Here is a 25,136-nt window from a genome sequence, read left to right as displayed (position 1 = left end):
CAAAGAATATAAAATATTTCATAATGCTGTAGTATTAAATCATATTTCTGCCATTTATAATGAATGGTAAATGTTTTTATAATGCTATTGTACATATGGAATGCTTTGATAAATAAGATATTGATGATTAGAAAAGAAATTTGTGATATTTAAGCAACATAACGTTCTAAAGCCTAGGAAAAGTTAGAAACAGAGCAGGTGATAATGTGAGTAAGTGCAAAGTAAATGTTTTAAAATAAATAGCACTTGGTTGACCTGATGTCAGAACCGGAGACAAGGGTGTGTGTTTGTCAATATATCCTTCATGTTTTACAGACTCCTAAGGGAACAAGGGAAGATACAATTTCACCTTTTCTGTGCCAAAACATTTTAATTATATCTTCTTCCAGCTACAGCGGTTCAGTAACCAAGGAGCTGACATTGATGCATGTGTTGATAAAGCTGCAAACATTCAAAATGAGATTAACAAAGATTTTGAGCAAAGGGTGACAGCTAATTTTGCACAGTATTCTGCATCTAATTCAGGCCAGCGTAATAATAGAATATTTTATAACTGTTTTGTTATTCAAAAGGACTTTTATGATGCATTTGTGTTTGTGGATATCTTTGTAGCATACTCAAAAATTATCCTATGGCTTAAAACTATTTGCATCTGTGTTATAATGCTGAAACAATATTAAAGGGGAAAAAACCCTCTTATAATAAGTTTTTTTGTAATTGTACTTTATCCTTTGGAACTCTTTGCATTTACCTTAATTTATCCCGGTACACTAGCTAGGGAAGGTATAGAGATGGCAAACATATATTTTCTAATATTGCTTAGTATGCACTAATACAATGACCAAGAAAAGTTATATTCGACTTATTTAATTAATGAAACTGTAGTTTCTTTATGTTCTTGAGCTTCTTTGAGCACATTTCAGTGTATTTCTTTTCTCTTCTATTCTCTACTTGAAAGCAGCAGACAGTCTTCTTTCACTTTTCTTTTTGTTTGTGAAATTTTCTTTTCTTTTTTTTTTTTATCCACTCTCTTCTCCATCTGCTTTCACTTTTGTTTGCTTGGGCCGTCTCTCATCCCAACTTGATAATGAGGAATGCAGTGTGACCCTGACCTCTATCAGCCCATGCATGACCTTCTGACTCTACCATATAACCTTTGACCTTCTCTTTGACAGGTTGATTAATTACCCTGTGTTATGATTTATGAGTAAGTGCTATGTAAAAATAATAGACAACAGGTGGTCCTCCGAAAACTTTTTGTGGCATGTTTTCTTTTACTGACTAACTTGATGAGCTATTTGAAGTTGGAAACTTATTGGGTAATCTATGTTGGTTCACATTATGGTATTTTTATACCGTGGAACACAACATTAGAATTTAGGGAACTACAAGTCAAAGCATGGTCATGACAGACATTTTACAAAATATTAGCAGGGTGCTGTTACCTAAATGCAGTTGGGAAGAAGCACAAAACAGAGTCAAGTGACATTTCAGGCGTTTCAGTCCCAGGTCACGTCTTGAGAAAATTGCTGAAATAATGGAGGGGGCATTTTTCAAGCAGAGCTGCAGCTCCAACAGCTATGTTTACTTTAACGCTTCACTAGTGACTTCTGATTGGTTGTCATGACCTCATCTCACTGTTGCACCTAGGATGTTGCAACAGTGACATATACATACCCTTCTTGAGAAAAAGATGAGAAGAAACACAACATACATCTTTCAGAAAAGATGAATGGACAGTAGTAGATATAGTTTATAGATAAGACACTTTGGGTTTCATTTCCCTTGAGGATGGGCACCTATCTTCTTTCAAACCCAGCAGATAGAATGCTGAACGTGAAAAATGTGATTGATAAATCTGTGTAAAATGATCTCTTACGGAGCCTTGCCTGAAGACCAAAACAGATAGTTCCGTAGGTCAAAGGATTATACTCTGGCCCCTGACCTCTTTGGTCACATGTGGCTTGGCAGTATTGGCAGGTTAATATGTAGAGCTGAGTACTTTCAGCTGATTTTTTATGTAGCCAACCACAAGAGATTTGAAAAGATGTAGAATTTGCTCCTATTTTCCGATTTCCTTATAATTGGTAATTAATAGGCAAATTAACTTAGATAAATCTTCAGTTTTGGCAAGGTTTCATTGGGGTCAAAAGTACATTCTGTTTCTGGCCAGGCATTTTAAAATTTTATCTATTTGTAGTATCTTCTCCATAAGTGCATTTCTGTACTGATTTAATTTCTTAAGCAAGATTTCCTCTTTGGTTCTTTGTGTTTCGCATCACCTGTCTGTTCTAGACCCCTGACCTAAGCCATCATTTGTTGATTGAATGATAAATGAACTATTATTTATTAGTAAGTGCATCTATAGACTTCAAAGTAAAGGAGGCCCAGAGGCCTGTGTATTCTGTTTAAATCACAGCAAGCACTGTGATGAATAAAATGCTACGTCAAGCAGTAAAATTTTGGGAGTTTCTGATTAAGATCCCATGGTTTATACCTTATAAACACAGGTTTAATAATGAAACTATAGTTATAGCTACAAAAGGGTAGAAAATAGGATGAGGTAAATTAAAGAGCTAAAGCTTACTTTTACCAATATCTGTCCTCTTGATCACCTTGATCTTCTATTAGACTGTGCGATCAAACATAAGAGTTAATTAACAACTTTATGTATGCTTTGTCCCTTGAAATGTTGGATATTGGAATTGATTTGGGTGAATCATTACAAAGGATGCCAGAAGTTTTATTTATTTAGTTGTAGAATGTTAGATAATCAGTTTGATCACTTTATCTTGGTAAAGATAACAGAACTTTCCATGTGCATTTGAAATGACCAAAATTTTCATCGTAGGAGAAATTTAGCATGCTTAAGGAATAATTAAATTAAAAATACTTCAATATAAAATGTTTAATGTTCTAAGCATTAATTATGGAGATCTCCTTTGGAGTGGCAGTGCACAGTTCTTTTATGATATTATATTTGACGCCTGGTTATATAGAGTAGTTTTATAAAACTTTATGGGTACATTTGTTAAAGGTTAAACTAGGATCTCCTCTTACTTATTTCTGTGTGTACTGATTGAGTTACTTGGGATAGAAAGAATTGATTTTTTAAATGGTGTTTATTCTCTTTGTTTAAGATATAAATTGATATCATTCTATTTAAAACAGTTAAGTTTAACTTCTGGTTTGTGGTCTGCTTTGTTTACTCTGACTATTTACTTTGACTCCTTAGTTTACATATATTAATGTTAACATGGAAAAGCTCTTTGTAGCTTTATTATGTAAAAGGATTTTTTGGACAATGTTTACATGTGGCAGAGAAAAAGAGGAACAGATGAAGTTTTACTACATATCTTTAGGTGGGATAGTTAACTTTATTTTGTTGCTCCAGCTTTCTCCTACTCATAAAATGGTTATGAATGGTCTCTGTGAATATTGCATTAATTATCAGGAAAATTTTATTTGAAAAATGTAAGTTTTTTACAGAATGGTAATTGAATTTGCAACAGAGACATTTATTAAAATTAGCTCTCATTTCCACAGAAAATGTTCCTGAATATTTTTTGATTGTTATTCCATTAATTAAATTTGCAGATGAAATATCTAAATGATAAAATATTTTCTGAATAAATCAAACGTTTAAAGAAAAGCATTCATTGTTGAAATTTATATGATAAAAATTATTTAATTGATTTATATATTCATGATTTAAAAATAGAATCATTTTTCATCTGTTGATGCCTTGGTGAAAAATTGACATCATGTCTTTATAAAATTGGAGAAATGAGTCATGTAATTTTCAGTTACATAATCGATAACTTAGACAAATACTACTACTTTGATGATTTATGTGTTTCTGGTTTTTATACTTATTTAGATGGGACATATCAAATTTCATAGTTCATTTAAAATCAAGTAGGCACAATAATTTCTCAATCTATGATTTGCAAAAATTAAAGTAAAAACTTCTGCTCAAATAAATCTGGCATTATGCAAATATTATTTCTAGTGATTAAATTATAAACTAGGGTGATAGCTTTCTCATTTTTGGTGACTATAAATTTTGTCTAAAGAATTTACCTTTATTTGGAGTTTATTCATTGTGCAAAGATGATGTTCATGTTTTATCAATTTATTAAAGTCCCACTTTGTTACCTTGAGTTTGAAATTTTTCATATTATCATTAAAATGTAATATATCACTATTTTCATCTCTAAGAACTCTAAGATTCTGTTTTGGTCTTGCTAACCCTAACTCTTGTAAGTATGAAAGGCTGTGTGTGTGTGTGTGTGTGTGTGTGTGTGTGTGTGTGTGTGTAAAGTTCAGTTCACTCAGAGAAGGCAGGGAAGAAACATGACAGGAGACCACTTACTCACGGTAGAGAATCTAGTAAGGAGGCAATTTTCTTTTTGGCCTATGGTGACCTTTTTTGACTATGTTCCTTACACCAGAGGCAGTGTACTGAATGCCTCTATTTCAGCCTGTTTAGCAGAGTGCAACAGTGTTCTTTAACTTACTTTTGGTGGGAGGAGAAGTTATAGCTGAAATTTGAGAAGGGCGTGAAAAGTTGTAAGAGGCACAAGGAAGAGGGGTAGGAACTTCCTTCAAATGTGATTTTAATAACTAGTCAAGTGTGTCCAACTGTAGAAAATCACCGAGTGACAATATGTCTACCTGACAGTGATCACAATGAATTACAAGACTTTTGAATAGCTATACAGATTAGAATAAAGCAGAACCAAATAAAATATCTTTTGTTGGTAAAACTTTGACTTACCAGCTAAGAAACTTAAAAAAACGATCTTGTCTTGTGTTTTGTTAATGAACATTTAAATTTAAAAATTTGTAAAGTGTTTTATAAGCCTTTCATGAACAAGGTATGAAAGGTTTTATTTAAACACATATTGAGGAATATGTGGTATTTTGTTTATCAGTTTGGTATATATTATTCTGTAGTTTTCATATGTGTAAGACAACTATATCTTAATTAACAGCCCTATCACTAAAATCAAAACTTCAGTGATCTTGAAAATCTCCAAACCATATCATGGTTTTAGACAATAATATCAACTGATTGGGGGGAAACTGAAACAATCCCAACGAAGTTTGTATGTAGTTTGTGAAATCAACTATTAGAAAAGCCAACAATGTGTAGCAATGTAGCATATTTACAAATAAGGACAATAGAGTCTATGCTTAATATTGGCTTGTATTACTGCTCTCAGTTTTTTTTTTTAATTATCATATGTTTGGTTTGGCAAAAAACAATTAAACTTGATGTAGAAGATTCTACAGTTACAGTTTTGGGAAAAGTATGTACTTTTTTTTTTTTTTAGTAAGGATGAGAATTTTTTAAGCTTTATTTTTAAGAGCTCTTATTTTTTAAACATAATATAACGCATGTTTTAAGTATGACCTTACAAGATTTTACCAGACAAAATAGGGCACCCACAGTACAGAATTGAATAGAAAAGACAAGATATAAATAGCTTCAAAAATATGTGTGGCTTGTCAGTGGTAATTGTTTATCCTTCTCTATTTTCTCATGGTTAGATTATTCCATCATTTACAATATAAGTGCCAAAAGTTTCTTTAATTATAACTATAGAAAGGTTTGCCTTGCTAGAATTAAGTCAGACAGGAAAACATGTTTTTAAAACTTTAAAAAAAATATAATAGCTCAATAAGCTGTATTTTAAATTCTGGAACTTGTTTCCTGGTACTAGTTCTTAATAAAGAGAAATTTTTATGGTAGTTGAAAAATAAAAGAAATTTCAGGATTAAAAACTTGGTTCCATACATTACAGTAAGACATTATTTTGTTTTGTGATTTGTGTGCCTTCCTGAAAGAAGAGAGGTGAAAAGAATCCAGTATGCATAGGTAGACATTCTGTGTTCCTGATAATAAAGACTTGTAAATCTGTAGGCTGTTTACTCCTCTTTAATTGCTTATTCTTTTTTTAAGTTCAAACAAATAAAAAATACTCATTAAAGTGCAATTGTAAAGGAACAGAAATCCAGCAAAATGTGGTTGGAATTGTAAACTTCAATTTCAAAGAGGTTATTTTCTCAAAATATGTATTATAAATATTAATGTGGTTTGAAAGTGTACTTGCTATTTGATAATTTATTTGAATCATTTTGGGGGTTCTTGGAGATCTAGTACTTTTTTAATTTAAGCTTTATTATTTTAATGTGTTACAATTATGTCTTTTTGATCTTATAGACAGTCTATGCTTATTTCTACACACAATACATAATTTTAAATCACTTTCTGTTGGAGAAATTAAAACTATATTATAAAGGAATATTTTAGTGAATATGTAACTATATTAAATCACTGAGATTTTAAGAACGTTTTTATGAATTGTAATGATTTCTAATATTAAATTATGCTGCCTTTTTTGCTTTCAAAACAGGAAGGATATGGAGTAATAGTACTGAATCCCAATGAAAACTATATCGAAGTAGAAAAGCCGAAGATACATGTACAGTCATCTTCTGATAGTTCAGATGAACCAGCAGAAAAACGGGAAAGAAAAGATAAAGTCTCTAAAGAAACAAAGAAGCGACGTGATTTCTACGAGAAGTATCGTAACCCCCAAAGGGAAAAAGAAATGATGCAGTTGTATATCAGAGTAAGTAATAAGCAAGATCATTACTTTCCTTCATTATTTCCTCTTCCTTTTTTTTTAAACCACAACAGCAACTAACATTTATTGAGAATCTTCCATATGTTCAGACCTGTTCTAAGCAATTTTACATTCCTTTTCTTTATTTATAGTTTATTTTCTTAAATTATTTTATTTTTTTTAAGTGTTAATTTTTAAAGATTTATTTCCCAAGGGTGTTATTTGAAATGTTTTCTGTTTTTTATTCAAAGTAACAAAACGCATTCTTATTTCAGTGTGATATTTTATTTAAGTCTCAAAATCAATTAATAATGCACTGTACAAACATCAGTCTTCGTCTTGGGTGGTTATAGTTTTAATGCATTGTTTTCCTATGAGCAACCATCCATCCACAGTTTCTCAGCCTAACTTCTGAAGGCTGATGGAGGGAGGAAGAGTAATTAATATCTTAATAAATATTTAAGCTAGAATAGTTTAGGAATAGTGTAATGAGGGAACTCTGTCCTTTGCTCTTTTCTTATCCAGTGAACCTTTGCACTTTGTAATGCTAGCAGCATGGGATCGTTATAGCAGTGCTGCCCAAGGAATTCTAATTCTATAGGGGGCACAAACAATTTTATTTGCCCTTTGACACATTCTGCTTGATATACCACTGTGCATTATATATATATGACAGATTCATGCAATTTTCAAAGCCCTTATTATGGGTGCTAGAAATATAATTTAATAGTACAGTATGTCCAAAATGCTATTGGGTAAGTAAAATAGTAAATTGATATGTTCTTCAAAAGTGAGCAATTCAGAACATTTAAATATAGACAATTTAACATTTTATAAATTATACTGTGAGATAGTAATAAAGTTTCAGATTATTCAACTTGAGCTATTTTTACATTTACTTTAAAATTCATTAATAAAATATTTCATACCACCTTTGAGGCAAAATATGTAGCTTTATAAGTTATTTTCTTTATTTTACTTCTAGTTCATGGCATAATCGCTATACTTTTGGGAATTGTACTCCAGACATTCAACACATTTGATTATAGGTCAGTCTGTTGAGTAAGTTAGGACAGTTAAGCAGCATATAAATTCTCAGGACCCCCCCAAAATATATCCAGATCAAGACTACCTAAAGCGTGTCATACAATGAATCAAGCAAAAGTTAGGCAGATTACAATATTTAAATGTGTGAAAAGCATCTCACTATTTAATATATTGTTTGAGAAACAAAAACAATGATTAGATTTGGAATTCATAAGTAGCTTGTTCATGTAGTTATATTACTGCCTTTCTTTGCCATGACTGCATCAGGGTCCTGATGTCACCTTCTTCTCTATTGGTTGTCCTGAGCTTCCTAATTAATATGATCCAGTCTGTCAACCACCATCTTAAGATAGAATTTAAAAAAAAATTTCCCCTTATATCTGGATTCCAAAAATGAATTGTGTAAGTTTTTGAAATATACAAATCACTCGCAATATTCAGTTTTCTATGTAAAATGCAAACAAAAAGTGATTTTGCGTATTAAGTTTTTTACTTCTTAAACAGTTTCTTTTATTTGCCTATGATATGTACAGATTAATCATCCATTTCTGACATCTGTCTTTTAAATTTTATTTCTTTTCTATTTTCTCTTTATCATGTCACTATTGCTTTAATTTTTCTCTTTTGTTCTCTTGTATGTGTGCATTTTCTTTATTCTTTTTTCACGTCTGTTTTGTTTATTTCTGCATCTATTTTTTTCTTGTACCAAGGGAAAAAAATATTTTTATGTCACTTCATTAAGATCTACCTTTCCCTTTGTCTTTTTTTTCTTTGTTTTATCTCTTCTACACTCCTGCTATTTTTACTTCTTATCATGTCTTTTTGCCTCTTTCTTTCTTGTCCCATTTCACTCGTCTAGGTTTTCATTGAAAGCACTAAGAGACAAAAATAGACTCATGTAGATAACACAGCTTTATACCTGATAGTCTTGGTTATGAATGTTATTTTTCTTAATAAACACCCTTTCTCTTAAAATCTTCCAGAATTGTGCAAAATAGCAGAGCTAAGCTGACACTCTTCAAACATACTTCTAGATAGTAAGGCATGATCCTGTAGTGGGAAAGAGAATAATGGTTCATCTTGTGTCAGGTGCCTTAATCCTTAGGTAATTTTGATCCACGCAAGAAGTGACTTCTAGTACTCTCCTTTCCTCTACATATCTCCAAATATGTATTTGTAATTTTCAGACACAGAGCGTGTATGTGATGAGGATGAATTAACTTTTATTTATATACTTCTTAACCATTTACATTTTGAAATCAATCATCTATTCTTTGGAACAACCGCATGAGCTAGGTAAATCAAATAATTTCACCCTTATTTTATAGTTAAAGAAACTGATGCATAGATGGTACATTTTTGTCTAGGATCACAGAACTACTAAATGATGGAACTAAGTGTTAAAACTAGTGCTTCTGATTACTGTAGATTCTTGCTCTCTTTCCTCTTTACCACATTGTTCTAACTGGTTGAAAATAAAATATGTATCTGAAATATGAAAATTAAACCAATTATAATAAAAGCATGATATGATACAGTAAACTACGTTTGATGATTATATAGATTTTTGACCAGTTATCATTTAATGGACACTAGTAACTGTCAGTAAACAATTTATTTAGTATGTTTATAATATATAAATAATAATGTTAACACATTGACCAGGCGATTTTTGCAGAAACTAGTGCCTGTGGCCGCAATACATCTCCAGTCAAAAATGTGTTAAAAAATTTAATATGATCAGTAATACTGATCCCATTTTACAGATGAGGAGACTAAGAGTCAATACTTAGTAAATTTCCTGAGGTCACATAGCTCTTAACGTAAGGTCCATGGGGCAGGGACTTAGTCTGTTTTTTTTCATTGCTGTAACCCAGAGCCTAGAACAGAAACATAATAATAAATATTTGTAGAACAGAGCCTTCATAATAATTTTTTATTTGATAAATAGGATGGTAGAGCCAGGATTAAAATCCCAAACTACTACTGCTTTCTCTAATATGTCTTGCATTATTAAAGTATACTACTTGATCTTCTGTGAGGAAACATTCAAAGAAACCAAAACGAAGAAAAATTACATTGTTGATCCCCTACCTAATCCAGTAACTGAGAAGACATTCTGAAAATTAATGATAAAAAATCGGTTTGTGGCTTCCCTGTTGGCGCAGTGGTTGAGAGTCCGCCTGCCGATGCAGGGGACATGGGTTCGTGCCCCAGTCCGGGAAGATCCCACATGCCGCGGAGCGGCTGGGCCCGTGAGCCATGGCCGCTGAGCCTGCGCGTCCGGAGCCTGTGCTCTGCAACGGGAGAGGCCACAACAGTGAGAGGCCCGCGTACCGCAAAAAAAAAAAAAAAAAAAAAAAAAAATCGGTTTGTCATGATTTATTTGATACCTTGATTGACCTATACATTTTCATCTGAATATATAAAAGTGAGATACCCTATTTTCTTTTTTAGCTATATCATCATGATGCTAAAATTATGGATGAAAATGGAAATATTTATGCCAACCTATTGCTATTTCTGTTTTACACACTTGCTCAGCCAGGCTATTGTACATGCTCTACCCTGTATACACTTTGTGCTTTATGGAATCTGTAACTTTGCTTTTCTGTTCTTTCCCTTAATTCAGATTCTGTCCATGTTGTAGTGCCCAGCTGAAATCCCACTCATCCACACCCATCATATTCAGTGACCTCTCCTTACTAACACTGTTGGGAGTTGTCATGATTAGTTAACTTGAATGGAATTTATCATGTTCTATCTTGAGCTATCTCTTCTGTCTCATAATATTATTATCAATTTATCTTTCATGCCTTTCCATTATAGCCCTACAATCCTTTGAGCATGCTTTATAGATTTTGGAATTGCATATCAATCCTTATGAATAAGCAGATAGGAGCCAGTTTTTACAGTAGTACAGTGCATACTGCAAGAAAGTCAGGAACTGATGCTAAATCTACTAACTAGGATCCAATCCCCTGGAAGGAGACTAAAGCAAAAAGACTAGGCCTTAGTCTAGGGATACCTAGATAATGTGACTTGCAGCATAGGAATGAGGGTTATTCTGGTATCAAACTGTAGCATAAGAGGACAAATATTCAGACTAAGGAAGAAGATCAGTAAAAGGACTTTATAGTATGTAGGTGGAATATGGGCAAAAGTGATTTGATGCTGATCTATGTAATGTTGTGTTAGAATTGCTTGAATATATCTTCCCTAAGAAACTTAGTTGTGGGCTGTAGTGATAGGAAGTAAAGTAGAGGGATTAGACTTAGAACGTTAAAAAAAATAAAACTACTAGAAGTGGAGGGGGAAGGGAGATCATATGGCCACAGAAGGAAAAATCCAAATGTGGAGGAGACATTTAGAGAATAGGAATCTTGGCAGAGCCTGGCATTACACACTGAAGATACTCAAATATTTATGGATTGATTGCTTGTTGACATCCATCAAAAAACTTATTCCTTAACACGCAAGATATTTGGTGTCTAGTTTTCTGACTGATTTTTTTCAGCATTCATGTGAATTTTTGCAATTGTTCAGAAACAGCCAGCTCTGATAAACTGAAGCTTTCTTTTAAAAAAAATCTGTTTTTGATGCTCTGACTTGGACTATGTCCAAAATATTGCTGAAGGCTAATAAATATCCTTTCTTCTCCTCTGTACCTCTTCTTTTCCGTGCAGATGCCACTGGAAGTCATTTCTATCTAGTGATTTAGCAACCAAATTCAACTCACTTATATTTCACTCAATGATTGTTTAATCTCTGAAACCATTTTATTTTCCTAGAATATTCAAGTATTTGACTTTTCTTTCTCTGGCATCCAGTAAATAGCCAAAATCTCCTGTGAAATTTTTGCAAATATCTAGTATACACCAGCAGAAATAAAGTAGAATCGAGGCCTAAAACTTTAAGATTAGCAAAGTATAGTTTTATTTTACCTACTAAATGAGTCTAAATAGATGTGACTAACTTGGATTATGTAGCACATTTCTGATGCATTAGGAGCAGAGCTTGAGAGATCAAAATACTTCGTCTTTCATGTGGCAACTTTCCTTAACTATGAAATAATGTACTTTCTGGCATATATTATGGCTTATTAAGGGGATTGATTTGGTCTAGGCAATAAACATCATGTCAGACATGCCTGGCAGGAAAACCTGCTTAATATGTTTTGTAATAAGATGGAACTTTTTGTTCTCGGAAACATCTGCCAACTGAATTCAAGAGTGAAGACAGAAAATGTCATCAATTTAGTGGTAATCCTATAAATTTAGTTTCTTTTTGAGCAACACACATCAAGACACACAAAATTCCCAGTGTTAATCACCACTGGTATAGTACTTTGTAAAACGATGAAACAAAAACATTTTATTTTTATATAATGTGTTAATTAATTCATAATGAATTTTAATATTTCAACTGATAAAATTTTAACAAGCATCTTGCCAACAGATCATTTTTTAAAGCATCTGTTTTTTAATGTGTTGGGTTGAGAACTGAGTCAAATGGCTAAATATGTACATATATTCTTTTTAAAAACATATTTCAACCCCCATAATAATAGATACACTATGTTTTTCCCCTTAGACCACCAGGGGCTGCTGCTGTTCATATTGAATTTTGTTTTTCCTCAGAAACTGAAGACACCAATCACACTATATTTTTTCTTTCTTCCTTTTTTTTCCTTAGCCCAAAATCTTTTAAAATATAACTAGAAAGAAAAAATGAATAGACTTAGCTAGTAACTGAATAATCAATATAAGAATGTATTATTTTAAACATTTTCTATATTCTAAGACATCTACATTTTTCCAAATAAACTTAAAACCTGTAGTCATTGAAGGCAGATTGTGATAATAACTCTTTTTATTTCCTATTTTTAGTGCCTATATAACATTTAGAATCATATCCTTTGCAGAGAGATAATGTGGAGATGAGGTTAGAAGTACAAAGTCAGATAGACCTGAGCTTGAATCTCAGCTCTTCCACTTAATATAGCATCACCTCAAACAAGTTAACTTCCTTATGCCTCAGTTTTTTTGTCTGAAAAATGGAATGATAATAATATATATAAAGTGAACATAGTATCCGACACATAGAAGTCTTGGGAATTCTGGGCCAATAAATACCATCCTGTCTTCTCTCAAGTTCAGAATCAATTGAGAAAGAATCCGATTTCAAAATCCCCTTGCAACTTTTGGTACCTTGTACCAAAATAATACCCCTGTCTTACCCTCCTGGGTTTGAAACCCAGTGAACACTATAGCATAGGAATCAGACAGAAGGAGATCAAAACATCAGCTTTGCTAATTGATGTAGTTCAGCTGGAAAATGTGGCTTAGATCTGTGGCTAAGTTCAGACTTCCTAGTGTATTTCCCCCTGAAATGAATTTTCACCTTTCCTCCAAACATCCAGTGTGCCTTTAACATGGTAGAAAGCAAGCTGGAATGCATCCTTCCTGCAGCAGATCATTGTTATTACTACTTGCATTTTCTAAGAACTCAATACAGTAATATTAAAATATAATCATTAAGTGTTCACTAAAGCATACGTTAGTTTCTTCATTTTAAGGTTTTCATTTAAAAGAGAAGCTCTGATCAAACCTAATTACAGAGAAGGTTTCCATAAAATTGTAAAGCTTTGAAAGGGCCATAATTCTATTTCAAATCATCAGAAATTAATCTTTGTATTTTCATGTTTCATGTTACCAAAGCCTGGTAAACACAGTAGACTTTTTAATAAATATTTGATGAATGCATATTTGAATAAATGCTTGCTAACATGAACCTACAAAGCAAAAGAGACAGACCCTTCACTATATAAATCTACCCTTTTATATTGACTAGCGTGAGGTTGAAAGAACTGTGAGACTATGTATATTATGTCTAAACAACTCTAACACTCAGAAAATTGGTGTATTGTTCTCTAAATTCAACTAACAGCCATTTTTAAGTCTACCAAGCATTCTTTGGATGTGGTTAAAAACAAGTCAAAATGAAGAATTAGAAATAAGTAAAATAATTAGATATTTAGATTTATAACAGAAATTACAGAAAAGACCAAAGCTCTGCATTTAGGGGTTTAGATTGGCCACTGATGAATTTTAGTGGGGGGATTCTGCCATAAATATAAGGTAGTGGAAAGAATAAGAACTTTAGGATCAAAAAGGTGCATGCTGTGTAACCTTAATTCTCTCGCTTACAAGCTGTGACTTTAGGCAAGTCACCTCTCCTCTCTGAGTTTCAGTTTCTTCATCTGTAAAATAGGGATATTCATAGCTATTAGGCTGTTGTATGGAATGAATGAGGTAAATTAATGTGTATGAAAACAGCCAGTGGGATACCTACTATTCAGTATATCCCCTTTCCTTTCTTTTCCCTCCTTATTCCCTTTCCCTTAGAAAATATGGAGAGAATTATGGCCAGATGACATCTGTCCCAATTAGTTTACATTCAGTGCTTCTCAAACCTTTTGGTCTCAGGACGCTTTTTCAAATGCTTAAACATTATTAAGGTCACTAAAGGGTTTTTGTTATATGGGTTACATCTACTGATATTTTCCATAAAAAGAATTACACCTGAGAAATTTTTAAATATTTATTTTAAAATAACTAATAAACCTATTATATGATGACATAAATAACATATTTTTATGAGAAATAAGTATATTTTCCAAAGCAAAAAACACATAGTGAGATGTGTGACATTTTTTAAGTCTCTTTAATGTTTGGCTTAATAAAAGAGAGCTGAATTCCTACATTCATCTTGTGATATATTGTCTTTATTGACATTTATGAAGAAAATTTGGCTTCACACAGATATGCATTTGTATAAAGAAGGAGTGTTTTGGGCTTCCCTGGTGGCGCAGTGGTTGAGAGTCCGCCTGCCGATGCAGGGGACACGGGTTCGTGCCCCGGTCCGGGAAGATCCCACATGCCGCGGAGCGGTTTGGGCCCGTGAGCCATGGCCGCTGAGCCTGCGCGTCCGGAGCCTGTGCTCCGCAACGGGAGAGGCCACAACAGTGAGAGGCCCGCGTACCGCAAAAAAAAAAAAAAAAAAAAAAAAACCTTTGAAACACTCCTTTTCGCGGACCGGGGCACGAACCCGTGTTCCCTGCATCGGCAGGCGGACTCTCAACCACTGTGCCACCAAGGGAAGCCCCTAAAAGGTTTTTCAGATAATTATATATATTCTTCTTTGATGCTATACCAACATTCAACAAAAGGTAATAGTTTCTTAAAGATTAGTTGCTGTGTGAATCTAAAACACATCAGTGAGCATTGCATACTCTGTTTTATGGAAATCCATTGGTCTTTGTTGTACTTTGAATGGATCTTTTACCCATGAATGACTTTATAACATCTTGTATTGGTCATTTGGAAAATATTGTTTCACTGAGCTATACAGATCTTCCAAATGTTGACATATTTTATTATGTAGTATCAAAAATTCCTATTACTGTTCCTACCAATCTCATCCACAAAGCTTTTAAGAATTGAAAAACTATCAAGCTTATCAAGGAGTGTACAAGTTGCCCAAAATTTTAATTTTATCAAGAAAGCTCAATTTTTATCATTAGCGACAAATATTGTCAGTTGTTTTCCTTAAACTGTCAGGCTTTGTTCATTTTCAAGAAAATGGCTTCCAAATGCCCAAATCTGAATCATAGTTTGTTTCTCAGTCTTACAAGTAAAGATGGTGTTCCATTAAAAAAGTGGCTGCTTTAGCTCACAACTCAATTAATTGCACAACTAGTTTTTCTCCAGACAACCATCATAACATAATTTGGTTTGCAGGTGCTTTATGCGTTCCTTCTATTCATCACTCAGAATATTAAACAGACATATGCTCAGGGGTTGAGATTTAATAAAAGTAGTTTTTCTGCTTCATCAACATCTTTAAGCAAACTTTCTTTCTTTTCCCGAGTATATGGTAGTGAATAATACAATGACTACTAGAGTTTAGAACCGCTACAGTGATCTGTGCTAATTCACAACAGTTTTATTCTCCATTGTTTTCAACTGTTAATGCAAATGCCAACACAGTGAAAAAGACAAATAATGTCTTATTATTATTATGCAGACCCCCTAAAAGGGTCTCTGGAAATCCCAGATGTTTGCTGACCACATTTCTAGAACCATTGGTCTACATCTCTTTTCTGGAGTAAGCGTAGAATCAACAAAAGCAAGCAGTTTAGATTAGGATAAGAACCATTTCTTTTTCAGTTCTTGTTTTAGTCAGTATAAAACTAGAACAATATGAGCAGCTATGTAACCTGAAATAGAGAAACTAGAACAGAGTAGGACTGGTTTATTAAGGCATTTGGTGCTATCCAGTTTGAAATTTTCTCATCTGGACTCAGTGAGCATTATGTCCAGACTGCTTCACCTGTTCTCTGCCCCGTGTCATCCCCCTTCATTGAAACTAACATGTCAAGTCCACAGTGACCAGGTCAGTGGAATTTGAGGATTTAGAATTTGTTTTCTACTGCTCTTCCCCAAAAATAAAAGACCCTGGAGAATCACATGCCCATTTTGGGTTTTAGCAACTATAGCTTTCATTTCCTTCTTTTCCCTTAAATGAGTGGCCTCTTGCTTCCCAGGAAAGCTCAGATATTTATCCCTGCTATCCAGCTGGGGTCTATTTTATTACCATATTCTACTTGTTCTTTACCGGTGCTATCTCTCTGTTACTGGTGCTGTCTTCCTGTTTTATGTTTTCTTTACTTTGGATTAGAATGATTCTAGAGTAGTTAAGAACTGGGTTTCTGGTGTTTGGCAATGTGTGTACTGGATTTTGCAAATAGTATTCACTCAGTAAATATTAGTTAGAGTTATTGTATGTAATATCGTTGATTTACAGTCCACTTGCACCTGTCATTGACTCTCTTTCCATTTGTGAAGCCATGCTGCTCTTAGCTCTTCAAATTGGGTTCCTCTTATTTCTTGTCTAAGAAAACATTTGACAGTAACTGTCTAAAATACAGTTGGATTCACCATGCTTCTATTTGGCTTTGATCATGAATCACTTTGGTCATGTTCACAACTTCCACCCCCTTCTTGGGAAAAGGGGGCAATTTAAGACCCTCTGACCCCAACTCCTTCCCCCCTTGTGCATCCATTTGTATAGTTAGAAGTAGTTGTCATCATTTGTTTGTTCGTGTAATCCTCATAATTGTCTTATGTATTACCCTGACTTTACAGATCCTTAAATGAGACTCAGAAATGTAAATAGACTTACTCATAGTTACATATCTAATAAGAGTAACTAAACCAAGGTTTGAGCCCAAGTCTGTCTGACTGCAAAGCCTCTGTTTTTCCCACTATACTACATTGCCAATAATGAACATTTCCTACAACTGATTCTCTAAGATTTCTCTGTGTGTATGTGAAATATATATACATGAGTGAAAGGATAAATGGATCTTTCTTGGATTGCAGGCAATTGCTGTAATCAGAATAGTATTTCCCACATGCAACAGTTTATTCAAAGACCGTACTTAGAGGATTACAATGGTTAGATATATTGGGTATAGAATTTGCGACCTACATACTCTCCTTGAGGGTAAGACACCCTTACACATTTCTTTTTAACATCTTTATTGGACTATAATTGCTTCACAGTGTTGTGTTAGTTTCTGCTGTATAACAAAGTGAATCATCTATATGCATATGTATATCCCCATATCCGCTCCCTCTTGCGTCTTCCTCCCACCTTCCTTATCCCACCCATCTAGGTGGTCGAAAAGCACTGAGCTGATCTCCCTGTGCTATGCAGCTGCTTCGCACTAGCTATCTATTTTACATTTGGTAGTGTATACAAGTCCATACCACTCTCTCACTTCGTCCCAGCTTACCCTTCCCCGGCCCCGTGTCCTCAAGTCCATTCTCTACATCTGTGTCCTTATTCCTGTCCTGCCCCTAGGTTCATGAGAACCTTTTTTTTTTTTCAGATTCCATATATGTGTGTTAGCATATGGTATTTGTTTTTCTCTTTCTGACTTCACTCTGTATGACAGACTCTAGGTCCATCCACCTCACTACAAATAACTCAATTTCGTTTCTTTTTATGGCTGAGTAATATTCCATTGTATATATGTGCCACATCTTCTTTATCCATTCATCTGTCAATAGACACTTAGGTTGCTTCCATGTCCTGGCTATTGTAAATAATGCTGCAGTGAACACTGTGGTACATGGCTCTTTTTGCATTATAGTTTTCTCAGGGTATATGCCCAGTAGTGGGATTGCTGGGTCATATGGTAATTCTATTTTTAGTTTTTTAAGGAACCTCCATACTGTTCTCCATAGTGGCTGTACCAATTCACATTCCCACCAGCAGTGCAAGAGTGTTCCCTTTTCTCCACACCCTCTCCAGCATTTATTGTTTCTAGATTTTTTGATGATGGCCATTCTGACCAGCGTGAGGTGATACCTCATTGTAGTTTTGATTTGCATTTCTCTAATGATTAGTGATATTGAGCATCTTTTCATGTGTTTGTTGGCAATCTGTATATCTTCTTTGGAGAAATGTCTATTTAGGTCTTCTGCCCATTTTAGATTAGGTTGTTTATTTTTTTGATATTGAGCTGCATGAGCTGCTTGTATATTTTGGAGATTAATCCTTTGTTGCTTCATTTGCAAATATTTCCTCTCATTCTGAGGGTTTTCTTTTCATTTTAATGTTTCCTTTGCTCTGCAAAAGCTTTTAAATTTCATTAGGTGCTATTTGTTTATTTTTGGTTTTATTTTCATTTCTCCATGAGGTGGGTCAAAAAGAATCTTCCTGTGATTTATGTCATAGAGTGTTCTTCCTATGTTTTCCTCTAAGAGTTTTATAGTGTCTGGCTTTACATTTAGGTCTTGAATCCATTTTGAGTTTATTTTTGTGTATGGTGTTAGGGAGTGTTCTAATTTCATTCTTTTACATGTAGCTGTCCAGTTTTCCCAGCACCACTTATTGAAGAGACTGTCTTTTCTCCATTGTATTTTCTTGCCTCCTTTATCAAAGATGAGGTGACCGTATGTGTAGGGTTTATCTCTGGGCTTTCTATCCAGTTCCATTGATCTATATTTCTGTTTTTGTGACAGTACCATACTACCTTGATTACTGTATCTTTGTACTATAGTCTGAAGTCTGGGAACCTGATTCCTCCAGCTCTGTTTTTCTTTCTCAAGATTGCTTTGGCTATTCGGTGTCTTTTGTGTTTCCAAACCAGTTGTGAAATTTTTTGTTCTAGCTCTGTGAAAAATGCCTTTGGTAGTTTGATAGGGATTGCATTGAATCTGTAGATTGCTTTGGGTAGTATAGTCATTTTCACAATGTTGATTCTTCCAATCCAAGAACATGGTTTATCCCTCCATCTCTTTGTATCATCTTTAATTTCTTTCATCAGTGTCTCATAGTTTTCTGCATACAGGTCTTTTGTCTCCTTAGGTAGGTTTATTCCTAGGTATTTTATTCTTTTTGTTGAATTGGTAAATGAGAGTGTTTCCTTAATTTCTCTTTCAGATTTTTCATCATTAGTGTATTGGAATGCAGGAGATTTCTGTGCATTAATTTGTATCCTGCTACTTTACCAAATTCATTGATGAGCTCTAATAGTTTTCTGGTAGCATCTTTAGGAATCTCTATGTATAGTGTCATGTCATCTGTAAACAGTGACAGTTTTACTTCTTTTCTAATTTGGATTCCTTTTATTTCTTTTTGTTCTCTGATTGCTGTGGCTAAAACTTCCAAACTATGTTGAATAATGGCGGTGAGAGTGGGCAACCTTGTCTTGTTCCTGACCTTAGTGGAAATGGTTTCAGTTTTTGACCATTGAGAACAATGTGGCTGTGGGTTTGTCATATATGGCCTTTATTATGTTGAGGTAGGTTCCCTCTGTGCCTACTTTCTCAGAGTTTTTATCATAGATGGGTATTGAATTTTGTCAGAAGCTTTTTCTGCATCTATTGAGATTATCGTATTGTTTTTAATCCTTCAGTTTGTTAATATGGTGTATCACATTGATTTGCATATATTGAAGAATCCTTGCACCTCTGGGATAAACCCCACTTGATCATGGTATATGATCCTTTTAATATGCTGTTGGATTCTGTTTGCTAGTATTTTGATGAGGATTTTTGCATCCGTATTCATAAGAGATACTGGCCTGTAGTTTTCTTTTTTTGGTGACATCTTTGTCTGGTTTTGGTATCAGAGTGATGGGTGCCTCGTAGAATGAGTTTGGGAGTGTTCCTCCCTCTGCTATATTTGCGAAGAGTTTGAGAAGGATGGGTGTTAGCTTTTCTCTAAATGTTTAATAGAATTTGCCTGTGAAGCCATCTGGCCCTGGGCTTTTGTTGGTTGGAAGATTTTTAATCACAGTTTCAGTTTCAGTGCTTGTGATTGGTCTGTTTATATTTTCTATTTCTTCCTGGTTCAGTCTCAGAAGGTTGTACTTTTCTAAGAATTGGTCCATTTCTTCCAGGTTGTCCATTTTATTGGCATAGAGTTGCTTGTAGTAATCTCTTATGATCCTTGGTATTCCTGCAGTGTCTGTTGTTACTTCTCCTTTTTCATTTCTAATTCTGTTGATTTGAATCTTCTCCCTTTTTTTCTTCATGAGTCTGGCTAACGGTTTATCTATTTTGTTTATCTTCTCAAAAACCAGCTTTTAGTTTTATTGATCTTTGCTATAGTTTTCTTCATTTCTTTTTCATTTATTTCTGATCTGATCTTTATGATTTCTTTCCTTCTGCTAGCTTTGGGGTCTTTTTGTTCTTCTTTCTCTAATTGCTTTAGGTGTAAGGTTAGGTTTTTTCTTTGAGGTGTTTCTTGTTCCTTGAGGTAGGATTGTATTGCTATAAACTTCCCTCTTAGAACTGCTTTTGCTGCATCCCATAGGTTTTGGGTCGTCATGTCTTTATTGTCATTTGTTTCTAGGTATTTTTTGTTTTCCTCTTGATTTCCTCAGTGATCTCTTGGTTATTTAGTAGTGTATTGTTTAGCCTCCATGTATTTGTATTTTTTTACAGATTTTTCCTGTAATTGATATCGAGTCTCATAGCATTGTGGTCAGAAAAGATACTTGATATGATCTCAATTTTCTTAAATTTACCAGGGCTTGATTTGTAACCCAAGATATGATATATGTTGGAGAAAGTTCCATGAGCACTTGAGAAGAAAGTGTATTCTGTTGTTTTTGGATGGAATGTCCTATAAATATCTGTTAAGTCCATCTTGTTTAATGTGTCATTTAAAGCTTGTGTTTCCTTATTTATTTTCATTTTGGATGATCTGTCCATTGGTGAAAATGGGGTGTTAAAGTCCTCTACTATGATTGTGTTACTGTCAATTTCTCCTTTTATGGCTGTTAGCATTTGCCTTATGTATTGAGGTACTCCTATGTTGGGTGCATAAATATTTACAGTGTCATATCTTCTTCTTGGATTGATCCCTTGATCATTATGTAGCATCCTTCTTTGTCTTTTTAATAGTCTTTATTTTAAAGTCTATTTTGTCTGATATGAGAATTGCTACTCCAGCTTTCTTTTGATTTCTATTTGCATGGAATATCTTTTTCCATCCCCTCACTTTCAGTCTGTGTGTGTACCTAGGTGTGAAGTTGATCTCCTCTAGACAGCATATGTACGGATCTTGTTTTTGTAACCATTCAGTGAGTCTGGTCTTTTGGTTGGAGGATTTAATCCATTTACATTTAAGATAATTATCAATGTGTATGTTCCTATTACCATTTTCTTAATAGTTTTGCTTTGTTTTTGTAGGTATTTTCCTTCTCTTGTGTTTCCTGCCTAGAGAAGTTCCTTTAGCTTTTGTTGTAAAGCTAGTTTGGTGGTGCTGAATTCTCTTAACGTTTCATTATCTCTAAATATTTTAATTTCTCTGTCAAATCTGAATGAGATCCTTGCTGGGTAGAGTAATCTTGATTGTAGCGTTTTCCCTTTCATCACTTTCCGTATGTCCTGCCACTCCCTTCTGGCCTGCAGAGTTTCTGATGAAAGATCAGCTGTCAGCCTTATGGGGATTCCTTTGTATGTTATTTGTTGCTTTTCCCTTGCTGCTTTTAATATTTTTTCCTTGTATTTAATTTTTGATAGTTTGATTAATATGTGTCTTGGCGTGTTTCTCCTTGGATTTATCCTGTATGGTACTCTCTGCTCTTCCTGGGCTTGATTAACTATTTCCTCTCCCATATTAGGGAAGTTTTCAACTATAATCTCTTCAAATATTTTCTTATTCCCCTTGTTTTTCTCTTCTTCTTCTGGGACCCCTACAATTCAAATGTCGGTTTGTTTAATATGTCTCAGAGGTCTCTGAGACTGTCCTTGATTCTTTTCATTCTTTTTTCTTTATTCTGCTCCCCGGCAGTTATTTCCACCATTTTATCTTCCATCTGACTTATCCGTTTTTCTGCCTCAGTTATTCTGTTATTGATTCCTTCCAGAGTATTTTTAAGTTTAGTAATTGTGGTGTTTATCAGTGTTTGTGTGCTTTTTAGTTCTTCTGGATCCTTGTTATATGCTTCTTGTATTTTCTCCATTCTCTTTCCGAGATTTTTCGATCATCTTTACTGTCATTACTCTGAATTCTTTTTCAGGTGGGTTACCTATTTCATCTTCATTTATTTGGTCTTGTAGGTTTTTACCTTGCTCCTTCATCTGTAACATATTTTTTTGTCGTTTCTTTTTTTCTTTTTTGATGTGTGCTGCTGTATTCCTGTCTTATTGCTTGTTTGGCCTGAAATGGCCAGCACTGGAGTTTGCAAGCAGTTAGATAGAGCCTGGTCTTGTGCTGAGATGACGTCTGGGAGGCCTCACTCCTGTTGATATTCGCTGGGGTCTGAGATTCTCTGTTAGTCCAGCAGTTTGGACTCAGAGCTCCCAGCACAGGAGCTCAGGCCCAGCCTCTGGCCTGGGAACCAAGATCCTGCAAGCTTTGTGATGCAGTTAAGAAGGAAGGAAAGGAGGGAGCGAGGGAGGAAGGAAGGAAGCAAGCAAGCAAGCAAGCAGTACAATATCAAAGAATAAAAACAAAATAAAATTAGAAAGATTAAAAATTATATTAGGAAAAATTATAATTGAGGGCTTCCCTGGTGGCGCAGTGGTTGAGTCCGCCTGCTGATGCAGGGGACACAGGTTCGTGCCCCGGTCCAGGAAGATCCCACATGCTGTGGAGTGGCTGGGCCCCTGAGCCATGGCTGCTGAGCCTGCGTGTCTGGAGCCTGTACTCCTCAACGGGAGAGGCCACAGCAGTGAGAGGCCCACATACCGCAAAACAAACAAACAAACAAACAAACAAAAACTATAATTGAAACAACTGTAACAAGGTAAAATAAAACCATGACAGAAAAAGAAGGGGTGGGGGGAAACAAACCAAAAGGAGAGAACAATAGCAAAGTATAAAGAATAAAATAAAATTATAAAAAAGATTTTAGGAAAACTAAAAATGTATAAGAATCAACAGCAATGAATCAACAAGGTAAAATAGAACCCCAATCTAAAAGAGGAAAAACGGAAAGAAAAAAAAAAAGCCTTGGCTATGGAGGCAGAGTTTAGGCAGGGGGTGGAACTTAGGCAGGGGCGGGGTTTAGGGTGGGACAGGGCCTAGGTGGGTTGGGGGGTGACGTTTGAGTGTGGGGCGGGGCCTAGGCTCAGGACCTATGCATCCAGCGGAAGCCCTTGGGGGTGGGGCCTAGGCAGGGCGACATTCAAGCACTGGACAGGGCCTCTACTTAGGACCTGCGTGGAAGGGGAAAGGCAGCATGTGGAAAGGAGGGCCTCTGGAGTGTGGGGTTCTGGAGTTTGGAGGTAAGGCCCTTAGTGAGGGTGTGTGGGTGGGGTTTAGGCCCAGCGTGTTGGAGGCGGTCTCCTAGTGTAGAGGTAGGGCCCTGGGTGGGGGTGTAGGGGTGGGGCTTGGGCTCTGTGTAGCAGCAGGGAGGCTCTGAGGGCAGAGGCTTAGGCCTGGGAGCCCAAGAGGCCTGGTGCCTAAGTGGACAGGATAAGCACTGGCCACGTTCCCTTCAGTTCCTTTGTGCCCCTCCCCCACCGTCTCCCCGAGGGTCTCCCCTGTTGCCGCTGGACCCCTAACCATGGGTGGGTCCCACTGGGTGTAAAAACTCCTCTCCTTCCCCAGCCACCCCTCAGGGGTGCCCATCTTGGAGGTCTGGCCTTTACTTTTGCTCCCCCTCCCTTCCCTCCCACTCCCTCAGGACCCGCGTGGCTGGAGGGGGCCTCGGTGGGCAGAGGATCAGGCCTGGGATCTCAGCAGGCTCCCCGGGGCCCAAGTGGGCAGGGGAAACCTGGCCACGCTCCCTTTCAATCCTTTCTGCCCAGTGGTCCCCCAGTTTCCCCCTTCAGGCATGGGATCCCTTCCCCTCCCCCAGCCACCCCTCATGGGCGCCAGTCCCGTCCCGCCTCCACTTGTCCTCCTCCTTCATTGCCCGCACGCCCCACATCCTACCCGGTTGCTGGGGTTCTTCCCGTAGGTGTCTGTGGTAGGTGCCCTAGTTGTGAGGAGGTGTGAATTCCACGTCCTCCTAGTACGCCATCTTTACTCCGCCTTACACATTATTTTTGTCTAAGTCCAAAACTGCCCATCTGCGATCTGTGAGTTGCGTGACAGCAGAGGAGTTTAGATTTATTGCAGGTGAGGATGAGGGAGAGCCTGATTCAGCTTGTATAGCTGACTCAAAAGTGCTTTATTTACTGACGGTGATCTGTTTTTTATCCCTATCCTGATTTCAGCTTGTCCTTAGGTAAGTTTGCCTGTTTAAAGCCAATCAGCATGTTGCTCCCCCACCTCCCTTTGGCGTTTTAGCCAGTCCCAGTATTCACTTATTCACACTCTGGCTTTGTCAATGGATCTAAGCACTTCTGTATGTATCTCTCATGTGTAACATAGCTGAGCAATATAACGTGTTTACTGAGTGACTTGAATATATCCATTTTAGGCTTCTCTCATTTCAATTTGAATTATATATGTGCATTTGTAAAGTATTAAAATTGGATGTTAAGATTTACTTGTTTGGAGCATGAAATTAAAATACCCTATGTATCAATTTCTTCATGCTCATGTTAACTTTATTCTCAGTGTGATTTTCATTAATTTAATACTAAAGGAAAGCCTTATTTTTCTTGAAAAATAATAGATTATAAATTTAATCAGTGATTTATTTAGGGAACCCTTGAAAACAAAGATAAAATTAACCTTGAATATTAATCTTAATGGTCATCTACCAAGACTTTACTGATTTTTGTTTGTCTTAAAAATGGTTCTTATACCTGAATTTCTTTTCCTAAAATCTTTAGCTTAGCTTACTGTGTGTCCAATTTGCTATTTCTCTGTGAAATTTTAGAAAAATCCTCTCTTCCTCAGGAGGTGATTAGGAGAAAGATGATAGGACTCTGTCATTCAGGATACTATTATATTTTAAAATTCTAAGAT

General features: G+C 35.5%; 1 protein-coding gene across 4 annotated transcripts in view; it reads left to right on the top strand.

The window, feature by feature from the left end:
- Positions 1–25,136, top strand: part of ARB2A (ARB2 cotranscriptional regulator A) — a 421,353-nt gene that overhangs the window by 161,529 nt on the left and 234,688 nt on the right. For all 4 annotated transcript variants that reach the window (XM_030847879.2, XM_060296012.1, XM_060296010.1 and 1 more), the window contains one exon: positions 6,423–6,641. In XM_030847879.2, the coding sequence (XP_030703739.1) occupies positions 6,423–6,641 (219 nt within the window). The remainder of the gene's footprint in view (positions 1–6,422; positions 6,642–25,136) is intronic.

The sequence above is a fragment of the Globicephala melas genome, chromosome 3 (genome assembly GCF_963455315.2).
Source record: "Globicephala melas chromosome 3, mGloMel1.2, whole genome shotgun sequence".
In the NCBI taxonomy this organism is placed as follows: Eukaryota; Metazoa; Chordata; class Mammalia; order Artiodactyla; family Delphinidae; genus Globicephala; species Globicephala melas.
Note: the sequence above shows the minus strand (reverse complement) of the source record. Positions and strands in the feature narration are given on the sequence as shown.